Below are 23989 nucleotides of genomic sequence, written 5' to 3'. Positions count from 1 at the left end.
TAACTCCATAGAATTCAGTCAGAGAGTCCAAACTATACCTTTTTGGAATCTTTGATCACGCAAATAATGTGGAATATTTTTCAATATGATTGGAGCATCTTTTAATTTTGACCTCTGTAATTCAGTTGACCCCTACCTGACCACAAATTGAAAATTCAAATGGCCATTTTTTTCAAAAGAGGATTGTCTGAGGAGTATTTCTGCTGAATTTGATGCTTTTATCACCATTTGCAGGATTCCCCCTCTAAATATTCTTATCCGCTGCACTATTAGACTATTTTAGACATCTTTCTACCTAATCAAGCTTAACTTGCACTTTGTGCTCTGAATAACTTATTATTACTATTTTAGCTCTTTGTTAAAGCTGGCCTCTGGGTTTTTAAATCCCTCACTGGCTAAAGGCCTGAAGGGGAATTACTATGTCGTGGTGATTTCTGGCTGGCTGGCTGCCCCCCCCAAAAGGCCCATTTTACCATTTTTATGGCTCTTGATTAAACAAACCTAGACACTGCCAGTTTCATGAGTCGGTGGCTGCATTCTGAAATCAACTCCTCTCACATTTAGGACAGATTTCATGAAAATTGCTGCAAGTCCTTGGAAATATTACCAGAATGTAGCAAGCACTTGTACCAAAGCAGCAATGCTGTCTAGAAACTAGAGAATTTTAAGCAATCAGGCAGCCATGACCTACTTTTGGTAGCGAACTGGGATCATGTGGGGCTTTCCCTAATGTGTGCGAGGGATACAGGGAAGGACAAAGCAACTGCCAGTCTGAGTAAAGAAAGGCAATGTGACAGCAACTGGCTGCTTGCTCAAACAAGACAAGATGGCAGAAATGTTTTATTTCTGTATAAATGTAATGTTACATTTTTTTTTTTTTTTAAAGTTAATGAGAAGAACACTTAAATCTAAAAAAAAAAAAAAAAACTTTTTGAAACCAGATAACGCCTCTGAAGTGATTACGATGTTAGCGTGCACATCGGGGAAAGCGCCTCAAGCAAGTAGGTGAATTCACAAATAATCACAAAACCTTGTGTATACACGTCCTCCTGTCATTACACAGTCATAAGAAAATATTCATAGTGGAATTACACCCCCGTACATGAATGTTCTCTTCATTAAAATGAGATGCAATTTTGCAACATGCTACAAAAAAAAACCTACATTATAATGCTCTGATTTTAGGAGACAGTAAATTTTGTCAGTTATGTGAAATTTGAAAGGCTGTACAGCTTTTTTTTTTTTTTTTTGGTAATTTATCCAATTTAATGCATTAAAGTTTGCATTTTTTATTTTTCTTCAGATTTATCTTTGATCACCTTTACAGATAAGTTGGTCGGAATAAACCATTTTAATATTAGTTGACAGCTGTTTAAAATAGAAGTAGTTTGATCAGTTTTAAAGCTTTTTAAATTGTTAAACCATTATGACCTGTCTAAAAGTCAAATATCAATGAAAACATTACAAGAACCAAACACGGAAAATGGTAGATACTAATAAAAACTTTAATGGTGATAAATGCATAAAAGAGGGGAGAAGTCCTTTAGGAGTGACTAAAACTTTGAATAAGAGGGTTTAAATTTAACAGTTGTAACAACCAGCCTCAAAGTCAAAGATGGTAAACTGCTCAAACTTTAACAAAGATGTCAAAATATTCTTTTCACTAAACATTTACCTACATCCAAACTGAACTGTGGTATTATTTTAGACTGTAGGTCTCTAGAGTCACACTGGAGAACATGTATATATATATATATATATATATATATGAAAAGAGTTTACACAAGTTTAATCAAATGTCCCCCAAGTGAAAATACTGAAAGCAGCAAGAAAATGAACATTTTCAAACAGATGTTTAGTTACAATCCCAGCAAGGATTTAAATTCATGGGATTTTTCTTGTTTTAACTAAACAGATGCATTTTGGCCTCTAAAGATTTCTATCGGGGCTCCATGTGATACATGCTCAACATTAAGCATAAAAACTGATGACAAAACAATTGGAACGTTAAAAAAAAAAATAGTGAGAAACTCGTAAGTTTCAGGCACTCTGATGCTCACTCTAAGACTGTACATTTGTGCATTTCATTAACTAGTCAACCCTTTTTGTGATATAAAAAAAAAGTGTTTACAACTTAAAAAAAAATCCTCAGATTTAAACAGCATGAAAATAATGTTAAGGCAAGTTACTGAACACACAAATTCACAGGCGGAGTGTCGACCCAGATAATCTTGGTTCAGCTCTGGTGCTTGTATCAGTCACGTCGGCACCCATCGAGACGACTAGTGTTTTTTAACCTCCCCCCTCCCCCGCCACAGTTATTTGGCTGTCGCAGACACCATGACATCACCTCTTCGCGGGTTGCTGTCTGTGCTGGTTACGCTGGCAGGCTCAGCTTCTTCCCTTTCAACACTGAGGACCGACACACAAAGTTTAACAGATGTCAAAAACTTTGGTACATGTAACACCAAGTTTGAGTTTTCATTTCAAACCCCAGGAGCAAACTGTCCTCCAGGCCCGAAGGCACAAAATCACAGCCTGCAGACAGTCTGTGATAGAATCTAAATACATGATTTAACCAGAGTCGAAGGATACAGCAGGGCTGCAACAAACATTTTCAGAATCCATTAATTGATGACTTAAAAATGTCACTCAGTGTTAACTGAGTCCTCTGACTTCTTCAGATGTCTCGTTTTATCCACAGCCCAAAGATGCTCAGTTTACTGCCACAGCTAGTAAAATACAACCAGAAAATATTCACATTTAAGAAGCTAAAGTCAAAGACTGACTTCTCAATCACTCACTCATCTTCAAACCGGATAAGCTGTTGAAGGTGAGTGAGTGATGAGTGAGAAGTCAAAGAATCTGGATATAAAAGACTCAAAATGACTGTCAAAATAGTTTTTGTGTAACAGTTACAGTTCTAGCATACAATAATGTAGACGACTGATAACCTAATCAATAAAAAAAAATGTAACTGAAGTAAGTTTGATAATTGAATTATTTATCAGATGCCATGCTTTTTATTCATTCCAGCCCCCCCCCCCCCCCCCAAAAAAAAACACATAGGGAAAATCTGAAGATTAAATAAAACTGCAAATTAAACAAAAAAGGGGTCTGCTAATATAAACACTTCAATATTTGCTGCCCTCTTCGTAGTATTTTTGTTACGTATATAGCATTTTCTTTTGAACTGTATAGCTCTTCAATCTTGTCCATTTTCTTTTGAATTTCTAATTTAACCTTCGGGTTGATTCCTTATGTTCAGATTCTCAGGTTTTAAATTTGGCCTGAAAGGTCTTGAGCTTTTCTTCTTTGTTTCTTGAGAAGGGATGCTACTGCATTTACCTTCCCTCTCATTACTGTGTTGCAGGCATCCCACAGCAAAGTATTGTATTTTAAGTCATCTCGAATTTCTTTTCCAAACTGTTTACATCTGTTTTTATTGAGCATACTACGATTCAACGTCGTCCTACGAGTCATTCTTAATGAGATATAGTGGGCAGTGGTCTGAAAGATTCATTGTACCAATGTGACAGTTTTGTACATTGTTACTATCTGTTCCAAATATTAAAAAAGTCCATTCTAGAATATGTTAGGTGTGGGGATGAATAGAAAGTATAGTCTGACTGATGGATTTTAGTATCTCCAGACGTCAATCAATCCTATTTCCGTTAACAGTGAGTTAATTTTCTTTATTATTTTTGGAGGGCGGGCTATTCTTGTCTGCAATAAATCAAGATTGGGGTTATGGGTGATATTAAAGTCACATCCACACACTAGAGTCCCTCATGCTTCAGCTGAAATGCTGTAAAGAACTTTCATATAAAAGCCTGGTTCTGAACTTGGAGGAATATATATACACATTACAGAAGATGAAGAGATTCCCATCAGCTTTGTTGTATCAACATGAATCTACCTTCCTTGTCCTTGACAGTAGTTATGTGTCCATATATCACACTTCTCAAAATTATTATAGCTACTCCTCTAGTACGTTTCACTCTGAAGAAGAGAAAACATTTAAATCTTTTGAGTTTTCCATGTTCAGGTTCCATCAAGTGAGTTTCTTGCAGAAAAGCAATATCTGTTCTCTTTTTTAAATTTATTAATGATTTTGTTCTGTTTGACTGGGCTAAAATGCCCATGCATAGTTAGAGACATTATATTAATCATATGACAGTAATATATAACACCAAAACTTTCACAAGCAAAGTAAATGCAAATTTCCCTTGTTGGGAAAAAAAACAAAAAAAAAAACAAAAACAACCAAATCAGAGCTGCCCAATTTTGGAAAATAAAACAATAATTAACTTTCACACTCATAACAACAAAGAAAAAAAAAAAAGACAGACTTCCTGTAACAGAGGGACGCTTGTCCCTCTGGTCCCTGTTAATGGGTTGGGGGGGGGACCTTCCCAAATTGTTGGGCCCCCCTAGTGGTGAATTGATCCTGCTGGTGCAGTCCTTTTCCACTAATGAGTTCAACTCTGTAGTTCATTCAGGCATGGATTTACAGTATTTCTCGACAAATAGGATTTAATATAAAGAGAGACGTTTGAGGTGAAAAAAGAGAGAACTTGGTAGCCTTTATCATTTTCAGTCTGTTCATGTGTTGTCCACCAGATTCTAGGTTTTTTTTTTTGTTTTTTTTTTTTTTTTTAAAACATTTACTAACCTCCTGGGCCCGTATGCAGAAAGCATCTCAAAGTCCTCTCAAAGAGCTCCTAACTTAGCCTAAAATTTCCTGACAAGGAATCTTAGCCTAAGAGTGAGCCAGCAGGTGTCTGAGCAAGTCTGAGCAAGGAGGAGACTGAAACTCCTATCTTAGTGAGGAGGCGGGGGTTGACCCCATTGCTGGGTATGACGTGGTCCCGTAAGAGCTGCGACTGCTTGTCACGGAAAGGGAAGGGGAAATAAAATAAAAAATAAATGCACTCTGCACTCCTACATATGAATGAACAGTAAAATCAACAGATCATATAACTGCATTAAGAAATGTGTAATCGGGAAAATAATTTAATGTCATGATGATGATACAAAACTAAATTCCTACTTCATGTTTCTGGTAAACATGAAGTTGGAATTGCCAAGCTGGTAAGAGCAAAACTTGGCTTGGCACTTAGGAGCCCTCTTAAGGGCCCCTTCAAACAGTGCAAATTTGGATGAATTGTGCATTAAGTGCGCATGAAGCAGGAATCGTATGCAAACAGTGTAATTTCGTAGCTGCTTCCAACGCCTCGTACACCTGTTGCTACAACAATTTGCGCACACCAGCAGCTGAAAGACAGTGTGCGCTGTGCGAGCCCATCGAACCCTCTCGCGGCAGGTGTAAGCCAAATTCCAGCTGACACGCACAAACATCTAACACCACTCATTTGGCACTTAGAAAATGTGGCCATTTGCACTCTTGGCACGACAACAGACTGCAGACAATCACTGTCGTACTTGCAGTGAAATTTGTCCCCAAGTTCCCCACAAGTGTGGCTTTGCAAACACACACACTGTAGGTTTTCTGTGTATCCATTACCTCACAAGCATAGTTACAGTGGAGAAAAAAAATAAAAAATAAATAAATGTGTTGTTTGCTGAAGGTCAATTTTCTTCTTCCAGGCCAACTTCAACACAGTTTCTTTAACATCAAACTGCTGGAAATTTATCACAACAAATCGAGGGGTAGCGCTCGAGCCTGGCTTCCGGGCCACAGCTGTGTGAGCCCTCTGAATCTGTAGGGACAGACCGTCTGGTAACAAGTTCTGTCATCAACAGGTTTTCTATAAACATCATAGAGTCACCCTCAGAGTCCTCAGGTACACCACTGCAGAATACTGTTCCTTCTGTACGTCTTTTTATGTCTTTCGCTGTAACGAACGAGGCTAGTGCTGCTTGCTTCTATCCCTGAGATGTGCTCCTCTGTCTCGGTGATAGCTTGGTAAGCTTCTGGTTTAGCTCGTGTCTCAGCATTGCTAGCTCATCCTTGAAGTCTTTCTTTAAATCCACCATAAGTTCAGATAAAACGGAATGTATATTTCTAAAGTCACACTTATTTTAGATATAGTTGAAGTTTCCAGAAGCAGTTTGTCTGACGATTCCTCCACTTCTCTGCGAGCTAGCTGTTGGTCATTAGCCTCCTCCATCAGCTCCATGCTTTTATTAGGTCGCGACATTGTTTGTTCAGTTACTTGCCCTCTACGAATCATAGGTCCTTTTTTTGACTTCTATGATTTCTCCCGACTCATTCCTGCGTCTGACCGGGACGCGATTTAACCCAGAGGTCTACTCAAATGCATTTTAATTTTGCACTGCAACTAATCACATTCATTCAACTGATTGCTTTCACAAGTGATTAACCATTAGTCAATATAGATATATCCCATCACCATGGCCTCACGTGCACATGTAAAATGTGCACATTTTAGCATACAGGGACTCACCTTTGGTGAAATAAAGGTAGAAGAAGTCACAGTAGAGGACAGTCTGGACCACACCGGCCACAATGGCAATCAGGTCAAAGAAGCCCTCAAAGTGGTAGCGCCAGATCCAGTTGAACAGATAGAGGGCACGGTACAGCCCCAAGCAGAACAGGTAGTGGGTGGTGATGGTCTCGGCTTCACCAGTTTTGCTTATCATGAAGAGTTGAGGAAGAATTGCCACAGACTCCAGATAGATTGAGAACGTCCAGAGAATCTGCTCAAGAGATAAATGTGCAGAATGATCATTTATGTCTAACTGGTGAATTAATAATTCAATGTCTCTTGCGGGCGGCACAGTGGCTTAGTGGTTAGCACTATTGCCTTACAATGAGAAGGCCCTAGGATCGCTTCCCATGTGGACCTTTCAGTGTGGATTTTGAATGTTCTCTGGGTGCTCTGGCTTCCTCCCACTTCCGCAGACATGCAGGTGAATTGGTGACTGAATTGACCATAGGGGTGCATGAGAGTGTCAAACTGTTTGTCTGTCTGTATGTGGCCCTGAGGTAGACTGGCGTCCTCTCCAGAGTGTACCCTGCCTTTCACCCAATGACTGCTGTAATTGGAATTGGCTCCAGCCCCCCCTCCCCGTGACTCTGGATTGGATGTATAGAAAAAAGAATGAATGATTTCGTGCACAGAGCATCAATATCACCATTTGATCAGCCCAAAGTAAGGTTTATTCATGATGCTGCCTGCAGAATCTTTTTTCATGAAATTGTCTCTTCACAAACTGCAGTTGCAACATGTGCACACAATTTCAGTGTTCTTCTACAAAGGTCGCTGTAAATGATTGCAAAAAGATTGCAGCTGTTCCACACTCATGACTGAATGACTGCACGTGACTCCCGTAAACATACCTCTAGAGGAGAGAAGTCATGGTTGACGAGGACAGCAAGACCGCCGACAGGAACAATAAGGAACTCTATTCTGAAACTGTCGTGGTTACCATCGTAGGTTGCCCTGAACTTCATGTAGATCAGGTACACTGTGGCATATGAGCAACCAATGTAGATCAACTAAAATAAATAAATAAAATAAGAGGGCCAGTGACTCATGAATCCCGAATATTTGTATGACGTTAAACGAGCAACAGGAATTTTACCTTCATGCATGTATTATAGAGTGAGATGAAAGAGGTGAGGAGGTCCAAATAACGTGCAGTGAACACGATGGCAAACAGGATCTGGCTCTTCCCAGAGATACCTGAAAGAAAACCCACAACATTCAGACTGCAGGTGTGAAATGCCATAACAGCTGAACATCCAGAGTTCATTCACTGGATATAAAACTCAGACTACACAAACAAGCTGTTAAGAATTTTAAATATTCAAATGGTTCTGCATCTCCAATGAGAAGCTTTGTTGATTTCCCCAAAGGACTATCAGTGAGCGAGTCACATTTGGTGTAACCAGAAAAGTAGGAATGTTTTGTGGCATTGACAGATGGACATAAAAATGAAAGCCAGCCAAAGAAAAAAGTAAGAGCGGAGTTGGAAATAACTAGATTGAGTGAGTTTTGTTTAAGTGTCGCTTGGTGTTGAAGCTGTGATTCCCAGGATTTACTTGTTAAAAGGTTCAGTACTTGAAGTGTCACACTTCAAATACTGCCCCGTTAGGCATCGGCACAACAGCTCACTGACAGCCTGACGTCAACTGGTCAGAATTTGGAGCACAATACTATCATATTAAAGCTTCTTCCGAGGGGGCAGCTATTCCACCAAGTAATACGGTCATAATTGGCTAAATATACAGACCACTCCAAACCAACTGACACTTAAACTGTTGTAGATGTTTATCTACTGTATGTGTGCATCATACAATTTTATTGTATGTATTTAGTAAATACTACTTGTGAATGTTGAATTAAAGCTTAATTTTTTCCCTAAACACCTCTATATGACCAAGTTTTATTTTTACCACTGTATTGAATTTATATTGATATTAACTACTAAAGTTTTGGTATTGTGACCCTACCATGATCAACAATAATCACTTTGATTTCCAAGAATCAGGAAATCTCTAAGACTCTCAGTTTCAGTTTGTTTCCAGCAAAGGATATACAACAAAGTGTTGACAGATACAGAAGACCTATCCCAAAACGTGAATTCGACAGGTGTACAAAAAGCAGAGAGCTGCAAAAAAATAAATAAAAGGAAAAAAAAACAAAAAAAAAAAACTTATACACTATGGGAAGAATATCACATCCTGTGGTACAGGGTTTGGGGTAACCAATTGCTGGCATCCATAGAAACTTGTCAAAGTGACACTATGGGTTGTCATGTGAATATAATCAGCCGACTGAAGGCATCCTATCTTCGTACCTGTTCCCTTTTTAGATGAAAGACAAATCAGTGTTTCATTTCTAAGATTTGAATATGAACACAGACACACACACACGATGACTCAAAAACAACTGGATGGATTTCCTTCAACCTGGGGGATATTACTTGGCAAGACACCTAGAGGTGATTAGATTTTGGAGTAGTTTGGTCAAAGGTCAAGGAAAATGTGGTCTGGGAGAACTTTTTTTTTTTTAAATAGTAAATGGACTGCATTTATATAGTGCTTTTCCATGTGCATCAGACGATCAAAGCGCTTTACAAATAGTGTCGCACATTCACCCTGATATGAGGGTGCTGCCATACAAGGCGCCCACTACACACTGGGAGCAATAGGGGATTAAAGACCTTGCCCAAGGGCCCTTAGTGATTTTTCCAGTCAGGCTGGGATTTGAACAGAGGATCTTCTGGTCTCAAACCCAACGCCTTAACCACTAGACCATCACCTCCCCTTTTTGTATATCAACAACCAAGAAGCCTTGATGGGTTATTTAAAGCATAGATTGATCAACAAAATATTTGTGATTGTATGAATTACTTCATAATGAAGTCACATAAGTCGTGCATAGTCAAAAACATCATTAGACATATATATTTGCTTGTACTTTTATACTGCATGTAGAGTGCACAGAACATGTCAGCCCTCTTAATGTCTTTATTTATTGTCGAAATTAACTGACAAGTAATGGCACCCAATTAGTCAACAAATGATTTACATTAGTTGTCCCAACCCTAAGTTTTAGAAACCCCACAAACCTTCCAGACAAGTTTACATGTAATTATAATAATTTATCACTGCCACCTGTCATTGCGCACCATCTGCTACAACAGTAGACTTTGAAGAATGGTTGATTTTATTTCCATTAACAGACGAACACATCATCAGGAGTGAAGTTAATACTCAGCTGTTTAGTCAGAAAAATAAGAATTTTAATTTGAGGGTTAGGTAAAGAACGAGATCGCGGATACCAGCAGCTGATCGCGGATACCAGCAGCTGATCGCGGATACCAGCAGCTGATCGCGGATACCAGCAGCTGAAATGGGCTTCCTTAGGAGGGTGGCTGCTGTCTCCCTTAGAGATAAGGTGAGAAGCTCGGTCATCCGTGGGGAACTCGGAGTAGAGCCGCTGCTCCTTTGTGTTAAAAGAAGCCAGGTGAGGTGGTTCGGGCATCAGGTAAGGATGCTCCCTGGGCGCCTCTCTAGGGTGGTGTTCCAGGTACGTCCATCTGGGAGGACACTCCGGGGAAGACCCAGGACTAAGTGGAGAGATTATATCTCCACACTGGGCTGGAAACGCCTCGGGATCCCCCAGTCAGAGGTGGTCAATGTGGCCGGGAAAGGGAAGTCTGGGGTCCCCTGCTGGAGCTGCTGGTCCCGCGATCCCGATCCCAGATAAGCGGTTGAAGATGAGTGAGACAACGTGGTGTTGTAATGGGCCATTTTCTCCACTAAATGTCACCACTTTAAAAGGCTTTGTTACTGCAAGAAACCTTTAGCGATATAAATACTGTTGGTAGAAAATTGCATTTCACTCACTAAATCAAGCTCACGTGGTTTTAAGAGCTTTAGAAATAAAACCTGTCAACTTGAGACTAACCGTGTTAGCGTGTGAGCTACTTCCGTAGCAGTTTGTTGAGCGCCACGTCGTTAAACAGACAAAAATAATGGAGCACCAAACGTTCAATTAACAGGAATATTAAACGATAAGGCGCCGAAATATAATTCATCAAAATATGTAAGAGTCTTGTTATAAACGTTTCATGTCACGGACGTTGCCATTCATTCACTATTTTATTATATCGCTGCTAAAACCACAACTTGGAGCTAGCGCTGCTTTAGCAAACTGCAAATAACGTCACAGATGCATCTTTAAATGTTACAGGATGTTTCTGAGTGAATGTGAAAAAAGTAAAGTGAATGACCAGCGTTAGCCACTAGCTACATAACAATAGTTTTTATCCGTTAGCCCATTGAAACAAAAAGTGAAATATTTTTAAAAAGTTTTTAGCAAAAATGACGAATCTCACCCGCGCACGATCTGCTTTTCCATATTTTCAGCAGCAGGATGATGATAGCGGCCAAATGAGAGAGATCCCCTGTTAGTCTGAACACGTTCATCTTCACAAAAAATGTTACAAGGCGCACAGCTTTATTAAAAAATAAAAAACAAAAACCTGTCTCTGTCCTGTGAGAATAATTCTGCAATTTAATTCAAAGATTTTAAAAAAAAACAAGCCCTTGCTTCCTTTATAGATTAAAAATATGGCGAAAGCGCAAGTCGACGTGGAAGGCGGCGGAGCAAAACAGGGAGAAAAGAGAGTGATTGGATGAACTTCTGACTGACAGGCAAGCTGATCCGCCTCCAGAGTGCCCCGAGAAGAGGATTTTTATTTTTGTCCTTTTTGGTGGGAAAAGAAAAGAAAGTATAACACACACACACCCCCCGCCTTTTTTTTTTAATAGGCCGGATATTTACGTTGTGGAAGACAACACGCGTCGTGGAAATAGTAATAAAGCATTTATTCATTTTACAATAACACTAGGCATAACAAATTTTTTAATCCATAAATCAACGGAATTGCTGAAGAATTTATTTAACATCTTAATAAGCAATAAAAACAGGAATTCTATAACGAATTTACAACTGAAATATTAGTCCATCAATAATCAAATTAAAAAAGATTTGGTTAAAAGAGCTGCAAAATGCATTATATAAATCTCAAATGCAGTTTAAAAAGAAAAATAACCAAATTAAGAAAGTCTCTTTATAGATTATTAAATTAAATTGTGACCAAATTCAGGCCTATTTTTATTGTAAAATTAGTTAATTGTGTGTTTTATATGTGCTTTATCTATTTCCGTAACAATGTGGTGCTACTGTATTACACATTCTTTTGCTGTCATCAATGTGTTAACAGCAAACGTGATGTACATTGCTGAAAAGGTGCGTGTTAATTGTTGAACTTCAGGCCTTGGGGGAATTGTGCAGCTGTGCAACATTTCTGGAAGTGTGCAAAATGGTTGCATGATTGCTGACTTGTTCGAACTTTTTGTAGCTTTCAGAAAAATTAATCCTTAAATACACACTTATCATTCGACACTTATCCTAAACACAACCCTATAAAGCGTTTAAGAGAAAATGATTTGCAGGGTTGCTACAAGGCAGCTGAGACTTCAGCTTAGTGCACCGATATGAATCCAGAAGTGTGCTGCGCCATTTTGGAAGGGGTATGCCAGAGGCACAAAAAAGAGAGAGAGAGAACAACAAAAAAAAAAGTCTGATTTGGTTTGTCTTTGTACAGTGCTGAACAACCACGCCCACCTTCCTGCCTTTCTCCAACAGACATTGTGGGCGTGTCCCCAAGTGTATTAAAAAAGCACAGTGGGCGTGTCCCACACGTCTCAAGACCGGCTCAGTGGACGTGTTTGACCTGCACATGCAAGTTTAGATCAAACAGCTATGTATTTTGGTTCAGATCCAGATTGCATGTCAAGGAGCTTTTTCAGGTCTAAATTTAGTTTGTTGCAGGTGATGTCTCCACAGGAAGATGGTGTAGATGGTGTATGACACTTTTTAATATTTAAAAAAAAAAAAATCAATTTTGAATTCTTGTGTAAAGCTGAACAATAATCAGCTAACTGCAGAATCACAAGCCAAATCACAAATACACTCAATTGCACCACTCTGCAGAAAAAAAACACAAAACAAGCAGGAACTAAATGTTGAGGAAGTGCTCCTCTGCACTGTTTAGTCCTACACAAAAGATCATGAGATTAATGAGTCGAGTAGGAGACATGGGCTGGTGGTTTTGGTTTTCTCTGTTGCTCGCCTACCTGAGAGTCACAGGTAAGACAGTTTTACCATCACATGTACTTGTCAAAGGCTGCTTTCTAACTTTGACTAAATAATAAGATGACTTGCACCTCTTCCAAACTGTCACTGCGTCCCACTCAAAATCTGTTTGTTGTCTGCAGACAGTACGACTGAAAGGGTGGATTGTTTATCGCAGCCAAATGGGGAGATTCAGAGGACAAGTGGACAATCTGCTGTTCTACAGTGTAACCTTAGTGACCAGTGTTCAGCCAAAGACGCCATAACGTATCAGTGGTTTGCTTTCAAAGGAAATGGTCATCACCTTCTCAGCTTGGACAACCACAAATATGGTCTGGATGGAGCATCTTTGTACATCTTGTCGCTTAGTGTGAACGATAGCGGGATCTACCACTGTGCTGCCGTGTGGAGCGGAACACCAGCACCGGGAAAGCAACGTATTGGTCCAGGAACTACTCTGCTAGTCAGAGGTATGTGTCTTTTTGTCACATCTCAGAGGATGTGTTAACATGAGCACAGAAAAAGGTTTTTCCAACAGTTGATCTGAGCAACTTTAACTGTGGGGCCAGTTGCATTTAACAGTGTCCAAACTCATATATTCATTATATTAGTCAAGAAAAATACTTTATGTAGGTTTTCACACCAATCCAATATTTCTCTTCATTATTGGTCCCATATTGGCCAAAATTACTGGATTGGAAATCAGAAATTTAAGGAGAGAGAGAGAGAGCATAAAAGATTTGAGTCTTCTATTATCTGTCTCATGTTGTGGGGTACACTCAAAAACTGATGCATTGGATGAACCAAATTCAATTATGAGCAGGATTTCCATCTAATAAATATATGTAGCCCCAACTCAAATAAAGCACATCCATGCAAAATAATCTAATTTAATTTAGTTGGAACTACATATTTTTATTAGATGGAAATCCTGCCCATAATTAAATTGAGTTCATTCAACTAAATTAAATTAGATGATCTTGCATTGATGTGCTTTATTTGAGTTGGAGCTACATATATTTATTAGATGAAAATCCTACCCATAATTAAATTGAGTTCATCCAATGAGTCATTTGTTTGAGTGATACACGCAAACAACTGACTCATTGGATTGGATTCCACTGAGCTATTTTTTGAGTGTATGTATGTTGTCCTTTAGGGGAGGAGAATATTTGTTTCACAGTTTCAGTTGATGTTTTGTGGGATGGCTAGGCTAGCAAAGTATATCCAGGCATATGTATTTATTAACAGATTAGTTGTTTTATACAGGGTCAGGCTGGTATGGATGTCGACAAATGCTGAAGATTCCAGTGTCAGTATCATATTGGATGTGAAAAAGTGGCATTCTGCCACCACTAATGTGAACCTCAAGACTGATGAATTGGGTGTTGGGGGTTGTTGGCAAGCAGCTTGGCATAGGTCAACACAAGCTGAGAAAATTTTCAGGGGTTCATCCAAATCCACGGATGCCTTCAATTCTTAACAGCTCATTACAGCTCTGCATCCAAACTGAATAAAAAGCATGGAATGTTTTACCCTGAGTATATAGTGTACACCAGGGGTCACCAACCCTGTTCCTGGAGGGCACCTGCCCTGCACATTCTCTAACTTTCCCTGATCCACTTACACTGACCAATATCTGCTCTTTGGCTCAAACCACCCCCTTGAACACAAGCTCGGTGTGATCAGGACTCTTCAACACAGAGCCCTACAGGTGCCCACAACTACAGAGGGAAGGGCTAAAGAACAACAACTTGTCCGGAAAGCCCTCACAATATGTGGGTACCCACGATGGTCCCTGGATAAAGTGAAGAAGTCCCAGAGAACAAAGAGACCAGACAGACAGGAGATGAAGACAAGAAGAATAGGAGTGTCTCTCCCTTATTTAGCAGGAGTAGGGGGAAAATTACAGAGGATCTTCAGACAGCACAAAATCCCAGTTTACTTTAAACCTGTCAACACCTTGAGACAGAAATTAGTTCACCCTTAGGACAGGATCCCTAGTTACAAACAGAGTAATGTAGTGTATTCTATCAGATGTCAGGAAAACTGTTACGAACACTACATAGGTGAGACGAAGCAGCCATTGCACAAAAGGCTATACCAGCACCACAGAGAGGGTGCCGGTGGACCTCAGTCTGCAGTTCATCTCCACCTTAAAGACACTAACCACACATTTGAGGGCAAGGAAGTTAAAATCTTAGTCAGAGAAAAGAAATGGTTTGAGAGAGGAGTGAAGGAAGCTTTGTATGTGAAACAGTTGAAACCCAGCCTTAACCGGGGAGGGGGTCTGAGACACGCTTTGTCCCCTGTTTACAATGGGGTACTCAGGTCAAAGCAGTTTCACTCTTTTGTTCATGGTAATGAGTCTTTCATGTCATCAGGAGAGGCATCAGTCCCATCGTTATGAGGGACAGCTGCTCTGTCATTAGGAGGATGCTAACTACAGTACAATAGGTGCTAATTAGAGCAATTGTTAGTCACTGCCAATAGCAGTCTGACTGTCAGTAGGAGGGGTCTTGTTACGTTTAAAACTCCAGACTTTGCTGGCTTCTGTTTGTTCTTCTCTACAAGAGTCAAGACAGAAGTCAGACTACCAGAGTAAGAAATTTAGCTGAGGAAGCTTCTGCAAGTAGAAGTGAAACATCCTCGCGTCAAGCAACCCAGTCCAGTCGAAGATTCAAGCTTCTCTACTATACATATAGCAGACAAACACACTGATATTTGAGAAGTGAAATTAATTTTCCAGTATTTACAGAAAGTGTGCAATAATTATTTAAACAAAATTGGGCAGGTGCATAAATTTGAACACCCTTGTCATTTTGTTGATTTGAATACATTTAGCACTAATTATTGGAAAACAAAATTGGTTTGGTAAGCTCATTGACCCTTGACGTCGTTACACAGGTGAATCCAATCATGAGAAAGGGTATTTAAGTTGGTCATTTGCAAATGTTTCCCTCTTTACATCTCTTCTAATGAGTGGCAACATGGGAGCCTCTAAACACCTCTCAAATAACCTGAAAACAAAGACTGTTCAACATCATTGTTTAGGGAAGAATACAAAAAGCTATCTCAGAGATTTCAGCTGTCAGTTTCCACTGTGAGGAACATAGTGAGGAAATGGAAGACCACAGGCACAGTATTAGCTAAGGTCCAAAGTGGCAGGCCAAGAAAAACCTCAGATAAGCTGAAGCGAGGGATGATGAGAACAGTGATAGTCAACCCACAGACCTGCTCCAAAGACCTACAACATGATCTTGCTGCAAATAGTGTCTCTGTGCATTGTTCAACTATGCAATGGACTTTGCACAAAGAGATGCTGTAATGCAGAGGAAGCCTTTTCTGTGTACATGCCACAAACAGAGTTGCTTGAGGTTTGCTAAAGCACATATGGACAAGCCAGCTTCATTTTGGAATAAGGTGCTGTGGACTGATGAAACTAAAACTGAGTTATTTGGACATAACAAGGGTACGCATGGCTGAAAAAGAACACTGCATTCCAAGAAAACCACTTGCTACCTACAGTTAAATCTGGAGGTGGTTCCATCATGCTGTGGGGCTGTGTGGCCAGTGCAGGTACTGGGAATCTTGTTAAAGTTGAGGGTCACATGGATTCCAGTCAATATCAGCAGATTCTTGAGAACAATGTTCAAGAATCAGTGACAAAGTTGAATTTGAGCCGGGGCTGGATCTTTCGACAAGACAACAACCCTAAACACTGCTCAAAGTCTACTAAGGCATTCATGCAGAGGAACAAGTACAATGTTCTGGAATGGCCGTCTCAGTCCCCAGACCTGAATATTATTGAAAATCTGTGGTGTGATTTTAAGCAGACTGTCCATGGTCAGAAATTAACAAACCTGAGACGTTTTGTAAGGAAGAATGGTCCAAAATACCTTCAACCAGAATCTACACTCTTACTGGAAGCTATAGGAAGCGTTTAGAGGCTGTTATTTCTGTAAAAGGAGGATCTACTAAATATTGATTTTTTTTTCTGTTGGGGTGCTCAAATTTATGCATCTACCTAATTTTGTTTAAAGAATTATTGCACACTTTCTGTAAATCCTATAAATGTCGTTTCACTTCTGAAATATCACAATGTTTGTCTGCTATATGATATATTTAACTGAAATTGCTGATCCAAACAACCAATGATTTATAAAAGAAAATCATGTAAATCATCAGGGGTGCCCAAACTTTTACATACAACTGTAAATAGGATGTACATCCATGTAAGATATTAAAAGACAACTATGTATCATTAGCATGTAACAGCTCTGCCAACAGAAAGCTGACATGTTGATTTATTTATTTTTTCCATTCAAACAGTAAAAGTTTTTCTAGAGTTTAATTTTTGTTGAGTTTTTTGTTTGTTTTTGACCTTTCCCTTTTTGTTCCAGAAAGAACTAAACCCACAGTCGGATACCATCTTCTGATGACATTTTTAGTCCTCCTCATCTTCTACAGTTTGGCACTTATTGTTCTTATTATTCTACAAAAGGTAAATGACTTGATTAGTTTTATTTTTTCCAACATGGTGCATTGTTTTTGTTGACGGCATGACTCCTGAGAAAACATATTCCCTGTGTTATAGTGTGGCTGGAACAAAGGTTTGTCGAGAAGAAAGTCCACAGCTCACATGGTAACTGGTTTTCTTCATCCTATTATTGGTCCATTTAGATTAACACATGAGGGGAAGTACATACACGTTAAAAAAGAGGACCAGAAGCAATAAACACAATAATGGTCAGAAATTCCAACACAGCCAATAGAGAAGAAAACCTTAAACATACAGCTGAAGACTGAAATTAGTAATGCTTTATTTTTAACTTTTTAAAAAAAAAACAGAAGCAGTCCATTAAAACAGAGCAGTTTCACAACGTGGTGCGAGAGTTGCACAGCAGAAGTAACCTCAGCCAGCAAATTGCCAGCAGAAACGGATCCCCTGAGGTAAACCTTGTTGCAGCACGCTGCGGTTAAATTTACTTGACAGCCTGATTATGTCATTTTTAAAACGAATGTGGCAAGAAAATCAACAAACTTTCATTTAGAAGACAATGAATTTATCTGCACAAAATGTACAGTTTTTGGCATTTGTAACCACAATCTTCATATCAATTTCATGTTTTTATTTATTAAACACTTTATAGGTTACAACAAGCCCTAAGGACAACACACCAACAGATGCCATCTATCAGAACTTCACTGGAGGACGCTGAATGAAAGTCACACAGCTTCATGCTGATTCAGGGGAAATCCAAAAACTGGTTTAAAAAAAACTGAACACCTTGCGAGCAAGGAAATGATCAACTCAATAACTGCAACGTTGTCTCATTTTTAATCAATTCATATGGAAATACTGGCTGCATCTGGCTTTAAAAAATAATTATTAGTTATTAATTCATTCATCAAAGTGCATACAACACAAGTTAACAAATAGCAAACCGAGATTTCTGATGTCCAGCAATCTGGATCTGGATCATCTCCAAAATTCAGTGGAGTCTTCCATGGCCTAATATCTAACTGTGGTGAAAATTTCATCAAAATCCGTAAAGTAGTCTTCTGCTAACAGACAGAGAATTAGATTCTATTATGTCCTTGGCAGACATAATTAAAGAAAGAAAGGTGTACAGATGCAATCAAACTAAAGAGAGGGGTTTTAAATCCTTGTAGGTGTTTACAGCTTGAATGTCTTTATAGTGTGTTAGTCCATTAGTCTTTCAAAGTACAGCCTTACATGCACCTTAAACTTGTGGATATTGGGGTTCCTTTAAAAGATTTTTCATTTGTAAATGTAATATTTTCCATGTCCATTTTGTTACAGTAAAGAATAACATTTCTTTTTTGCAATTACATATCTTAATTCCATGTAGCATTTCAACTACAGTGCATCCACAAAGTGTTCACAGTGCTTCACTTTTTTGACATTTTGTTATGTTACAGCTTTATTCCAAAATGAAGGAAATTAATTTTTTTCATCAAAATTCTCAGACAATACCCCATAATAACGATGTGGAAGTTTTTTTGTTTGTTTTGTTTTGTTTTTTTTTAGATTTTTGAAAAATCGGATTCAGGAGGAGCAGTGTGGTTTTCGTCCTGGTCGCGGCACACTGGACCAGCTCTACACGCTCCATCGGGTGCTTGAGGGTTCATGGGAGTTTGCCCAACCAGTCCACATGTGTTTTGTGGATCTGGAGAAGGCGTTCGACCGTGTCCCTCAGGGCACCCTGTGGGGAGTGCTCCGAGAGTACGGGGTCCGGGGTCCTTTGCTAAGGGCTATCTGATCCCTGTATGACCGCAGCAGGAGCTTGGTTCGCATTGCCGGTAGTAAGTCAAACCTGTTTCCAGTGCACGTTGGCCTCCGCCAGGGCTGCCCTTTGTCACCGGTTCTGTTCATTATTTTTATGGACAGAATTTCTAGGTGCAGCCAGGGTGTAGAGGGGGTCTGGTTTGGGAACCACAGAATCTCGTCTCTGCTGTTTGCGGACGATGTGGTTCTGTTGGCTTCATCAAATCAGGACCTTCAGCGTGCACTGGGGCGGTTTGCAGCCGAGTGTGAAGCATCCGGGATGAAAATCAGCACCTCCAAATCCGAGGCCATGGTTCTCGACCAGAAAAAGGTGCTTTGCCCTCTTCAGGTTGGTGGAGTGTCCTTGCCTCAAGTGGAGGAGTTTAAGTATCTCGGGGTCTTGTTCACGAGTGAGGGACGGATGGAGCGTGAGATCGATAGATGGATCGATGCAGCATCTGCAGTGATGCGGTCGCTGTATCGGACCGGCGTGGTGAGGAGAGAGCTGAGTAGGGGGGCAAAGCTCTCGATTTACCGATCGATCTACGTTCCGATCCTCACCTATGGTCATGAGATTTGGCTCATGACCGAAAAAACGAGATCGCGAGTACAAGCGGCCGAGATGAGTTTCCTCCGCAGGGTGGCTGGGTGCTCCCTTAGAGATAGGGTGAGGAGCTCGGTCACTCAGGAGGAGCTCTGAGTCGAGCCGCTGCTCCTCCACGTCGAAAGGAGTCAGTTGAGCTGGCTCAGGCATCTTTTTCGGATGCCCCCTGGACGCCTCGCTGGAGAGGTGTTCCGGGCACATCCCACTGGGAGGAGGCCCCGGGGAAGACCCAGGACAAGCTGGAGGGACTACATCTCTCGGCTAGCTTGGGAACGCCTTGGGGTTCCCCCGGAGGAGCTGGGGAGGTGTGTGTGGATCGGGAGGTCTGGGCGGCTTTGCTTGAGCTGCTGCCCCCGCGACCCGACTCCGGATAAAGCGGAAAAAAATGGATGGATGGAAAAATTATTAAAAATAAAAAACTAAGAAATGACAAGTATATACAGTTGTATGTAAAGGTTTGGACGCCCCTGATGATTTCCATGATTTTCCTTCATAAATCATTGGTTGTCTTGATCAGAAATTTCAGTTAAATATATCATATAGCAGACGAACACACTGATATTTGAGAAGAGAAATGAAGTTTCTAGTATTTACAGAAAGTGTGCAATAATTTAAACAAAATTAGGCAAGTGCATAGATTTGGGCACCCTTGCAATTTTTTTTGATTTGACTACATTTCTAACTAATTATTGGAACACAAAATTGGTTTGATAATCTCATTGACCCTTGCCCTCCTTACACAGGTGAATCCAATCATGAGAAAGGGTATTTAAGGTGGCCATTTGCAAATGTTTCTCCTTTTTGCATCTTTTTTAATGAGTGGCAACATGGGAGCCTCTAAACAACTCTCAAATGACCTGAAAACAAAGATTGTTCAACATCATGGTTTTGGGGAAGGATACAAAAAGCTATCTCAGAGATTTCAGCTGTCAGTTTCCACTGTGAGGAACATAGTGAGCCAATGGAAGACCACAGGCACAGTACTAGTTAAGATTTGAAGTGGCAGGCCAAGAAAAATCTCATAAACTGAAGCGAAGGATAGTGAGAACAGTCGTAGTCAACACACAGACCTGCTCCAAAGACCTACAACATGATCTTGCTGCAGTTAGTGTCTCTGTGCATCGTTCAACAATACAGTGCACTTTGGACAAGGAGATGCTGTATGAGAGAGTAATGCAGAGGAAGCCTTTACTGCATACGCGCCACAAACAGAGTCACTTGAGGTATGCTAAAACACATTTGGACAAGCCAGTTTAATTTTGGAATAAGGTGCTGTGGACTGATTAAACTAAAATTAAGTTATTTTGACATAACAAAGGAGATATGCATGGCAGAAAAACAGCACAGCATTCCAAGAAAAACACTTGCTACCTACAATAAAATTTGGCGGTGGTTCCATCATGCTGTGGGGCTGTGTGGCCAGTGCAGGTACTGGGAATCTTGTTAAAGCTGAGGGTCACATGGATTCCAGTCAATTTCAGCAGATTCTTGACAACAGTGTTCAAGAATCAGTGACAAAGCTGAAGTTGCGCCGGGGCTGGGTCTTTCAACAAGACAACGACCCTAAACACTGCTCAAAATCTACTAAGGCATTCATGCAGAGGAACAAGTACAATGTTAATATTGTCTAAATAGAACTGATTGTCTAAATATTGATGTATTTTTTTCTGTTGGGGTGCCCAAATTTACGCACCTGCCTAATTTTGTTTAAAGAATTATTGTATATTTTCTGTAAATCCTATAAAGTTTATTTCACTTCTCAAATATCACTGTGTTTGTCTGCTATATGATATATTTAACTGAAATTGCTGATCCAAACATATAATGATTTATAAAGGAAAATCATAGAAATCATCAGGGGTGCCCAAACTTTTGCATACGCTGTAAGTATTCACAGCCTTTGCCATGAAGCTCAAAATTGAGCTCTGGCGCATCCTGTTTCCACTGATCATCCTTCAGATGTTTCTACAGCTTAATTGGCATCCACCTGGGGTAAATACAGTTGATTGGACATGATTTGTAAAAGCACACACCTGTTTACATATAAGGTCCCACAGTTGACAGTGCACGTCAGAGCACAAACCAAGCATGAGGTCAAAGGAAGTGTCTGTAGACCTCCGAGACAGGACTGTCTCAAGGCACAAATCTGGGGAAGGGTACAGAAACATTTCTGCTGCTTTAAGGTCCCCACGAGCACAGTGGCCTCCATCAACTATAAATGCAAGAAGTTCAGCTCCACCAGGACTCTTTCTAGAGCTGGCTGCCCGTCTAAACTCCGCGATTGGGGGAGAAGGGCCTTAGTCAGGAAGGTGACCAAGAACCAGATGGTCACTCTGTCAGAGCTCCAGCATTCCTTTTTGGAATGAGGAGAAACTTCCAGGACAACCATCTCTGCAGCAATCCACCAATCAGGCCTGTATGGTAGAGTGGCCAGACGGAAGCAACTCCTTAGTAAAAGGCACATGGCTGCCCACCTGGAGTTTGCCAAAAGGCACCTGAAGGACTCTCAGACCATGTGAAACAAAATTCTCTGGCCTGATGAGACAAAGATTGAACTATTTGGTGTGGATGCCAGGCATCATGTTTGGAGGAAACCAGGCACCATCCCTACAGTGAAACATGGTGGTGGCAGCATCATGCTGTGGGGATGTTTTATAGCGGCAGGAACTGGGAGACTAGTCATGATTGAGGGAAAGATGAAGGCAACAATGTCCAGAGACATCCTGGATGAAAACCTGCTCCAGAGCGCACTTGAAGTCATACTGGGGCGACGGTTCATCTTTCAGCAGGACGATGACCCTAAACACACAGCCAAGATATCAAAGGAGTGGCTTCAGGACAACTCTGTGAATGTCCTTGAATGGCCCAGTCAGAGCCCAGACCTGAATCCGGTTAAACATCTCTGGAGAGACCTGAAAATGGCTGTGCACCAACGCTTCCCATCCATCCTGATGGAGCTTGAGAGGAGCTGCAAAGAGGAATGGGCAAAACTGCCTAAAGATAGGTGCACCAAGCTTGTGGCATCATATTCAGGAAGACTTGAGGCTGTAATTGCTGCCAAAGGTGCATCAACAAAGTATTGAGGCTGTAACATAAAATATGGCAAAAGTGAAGCTCTGTGAATACTTTCCAGATGCACTGTATATGTTCAACTTCAGTCCAGAAGAATTTAACATAAATACAATTGTAAAATAACTGTAGCTATTTCTGTGTTTGTATTACAAAACATTCAAGAGTCAGATCACTTGGAAAGTTCTTTAAATATTGGTTTGTGGGATTGACTGAATGAACAGTTTTAACCGTGCCACAGCTCTGTGGAACGATCTCCCGGCACACATATGGCAGTCAGATACTGTGGAGACTTTTAAATCACATTTAAAGACTCATTTGTTTTCCTTGTTTTATCACTAGTGTTATGATGTGTTTTTATTCTTTTATGATTTTGTCTTTTTATTGTGTTTTTAAATTTTTTAATTCAGTTTTTTCTGTTTTTATTATGTTGTGTGAAGCGCCTTGAGACGATCTAATCGTGAACTGGCACTATATAAATTAATAAATTTGAATTTGAATTTAAAGTAAACATCATTCACGTTATCTGTTTTAATAACTACAAACCATTTCCCAGGTAATTTTCTCAAAGTAATTATTCCAAACACAGTTTTCTGCGATAAGTTGCAGGGCAGTGTATATGTTTAAACATTCTGTTATCACATTTATTATCCTTGATTTTTATGGCATTTAACAAGATATTTGTCATGAACATGTTCAATAAAAACATTGCCATCTTGCAACAGTCTTAAAAAAACATGCTGATGTCCAAAACTATATTTTCATTTCTTAAATTGGGATGCCAAATATTTTGAAGAATTCAGTATATGTAAGTGTTTCATTAAACAATTGTCACAGGTCACATTTTGGTGTTGATCTCCACATTGTGGGTTTTGTGTGTGTGTGTGTGTGTGTGTGTGTGTGTGTGTGTGTGTGTGTGTGTGTGTGTGTGTGTGTGTGTGTGTGTGTGTGTGTGTGTTTCTCCATATTATTCTGCTTCTCATATTATTCTCTGTGTGTTATTTATTCAATTCAACTGGCTTTAATGGCATGACCATACTGAAACAGTATTGCCAAAGCACTATATGAATTAAGACATTTACAAGCAATAATAATAATAAAACAATCTGTACATACTTATTAATTTGTTTGTATGCACATATATAAATATACACATACGTACTCGTACATACATACATCAGATAGTGTGTGTGTGAAACTAAAAAAAGAAGAGACCAAATTGTGTAAGAAAAAATAAAAGTAAATATACAGTAGTGTTCAGAATAATAGTAGTGCTATGTGACTAAAAAGATTAATCCAGTTTTTGAGTATATTTCTTATTGTTACATGGGAAACAAGGTACCAGTAGATTCAGTAGTGATAGAGTTTTCTATATATTGTCAA

At 39.9% G+C, this 23989-nt stretch overlaps 3 protein-coding genes across 3 annotated transcripts in view; 2 read left to right on the top strand and 1 right to left on the bottom strand.

Moving 5' to 3' along the window:
* Positions 1-8866, top strand: part of LOC117527417 (phosphoribosyl pyrophosphate synthase-associated protein 2) — a 44260-nt gene extending 35394 nt beyond the window's left edge. Inside the window, exons 12-13 of the mRNA XM_034189746.1 lie at positions 2424-2431; positions 8855-8866. The gene's annotated coding sequence lies outside the window, so the exon portion shown is untranslated. The remainder of the gene's footprint in view (positions 1-2423; positions 2432-8854) is intronic.
* LOC117527419 (ER lumen protein-retaining receptor 2) lies at positions 1931-11083 on the bottom strand. Its single transcript, XM_034189749.1, has 5 exons — positions 10837-11083; positions 7573-7673; positions 7328-7486; positions 6432-6684; positions 1931-2412 (listed from the first exon to the last, which is right to left on the bottom strand). The coding sequence occupies exons 1-5, from the start codon at positions 10925-10927 to the stop codon at positions 2378-2380; spliced, it is 639 nt and encodes a 212-aa protein (XP_034045640.1). The 5' UTR covers positions 10928-11083; the 3' UTR covers positions 1931-2377.
* Positions 11084-12554: 1471 nt separating this feature from the next.
* On the top strand, positions 12555-17989 carry si:ch211-139g16.8 (immunoglobulin superfamily member 6). Its single transcript, XM_034189747.1, has 6 exons — positions 12555-12656; positions 12785-13111; positions 17045-17145; positions 17239-17286; positions 17493-17594; positions 17795-17989. Exons 1-6 carry the CDS (start codon positions 12578-12580, stop codon positions 17861-17863), a joined length of 726 nt encoding a protein of 241 aa, XP_034045638.1. The 5' UTR covers positions 12555-12577; the 3' UTR covers positions 17864-17989.
* Positions 17990-23989: the final 6000 nt, after the last annotated feature.

The sequence above is a fragment of the Thalassophryne amazonica genome, chromosome 16, assembly GCF_902500255.1.
Source record: "Thalassophryne amazonica chromosome 16, fThaAma1.1, whole genome shotgun sequence".
Taxonomy (NCBI): Eukaryota; Metazoa; Chordata; class Actinopteri; order Batrachoidiformes; family Batrachoididae; genus Thalassophryne; species Thalassophryne amazonica.
This window is presented reverse-complemented; position numbering and strand designations above follow the sequence as displayed.

What these genes read in the sequence shown, in the direction of transcription:
- LOC117527419 (XM_034189749.1), bottom strand. Translation starts at nt 10,927, where the DNA reads ATGAACGTGTTCAGACTAACAGGGGATCTCTCTCATTTGGCCGCTATC. An exon ending in ATGACTTCTCTCCTCTAGAG is followed by an intron (nt 6,685 to 7,327) that starts GTATGTTTACGG and finishes TCTCTTGAGCAG; the next exon opens with ATTCTCTGGACGTTCTCAAT. An exon ending in CTACCTTTATTTCACCAAAG is followed by an intron (nt 2,413 to 6,431) that starts GTGAGTCCCTGT and finishes GTCGGTCCTCAG; the next exon opens with TGTTGAAAGGGAAGAAGCTG.
- si:ch211-139g16.8 (XM_034189747.1), top strand. Translation starts at nt 12,578, where the DNA reads ATGAGATTAATGAGTCGAGTAGGAGACATGGGCTGGTGGTTTTGGTTT. An exon ending in AACTACTCTGCTAGTCAGAG is followed by an intron (nt 13,112 to 17,044) that starts GTATGTGTCTTT and finishes TTTTTGTTCCAG; the next exon opens with AAAGAACTAAACCCACAGTC. An exon ending in GAAAGTCCACAGCTCACATG is followed by an intron (nt 17,287 to 17,492) that starts GTAACTGGTTTT and finishes AAAAAAAAACAG; the next exon opens with AAGCAGTCCATTAAAACAGA.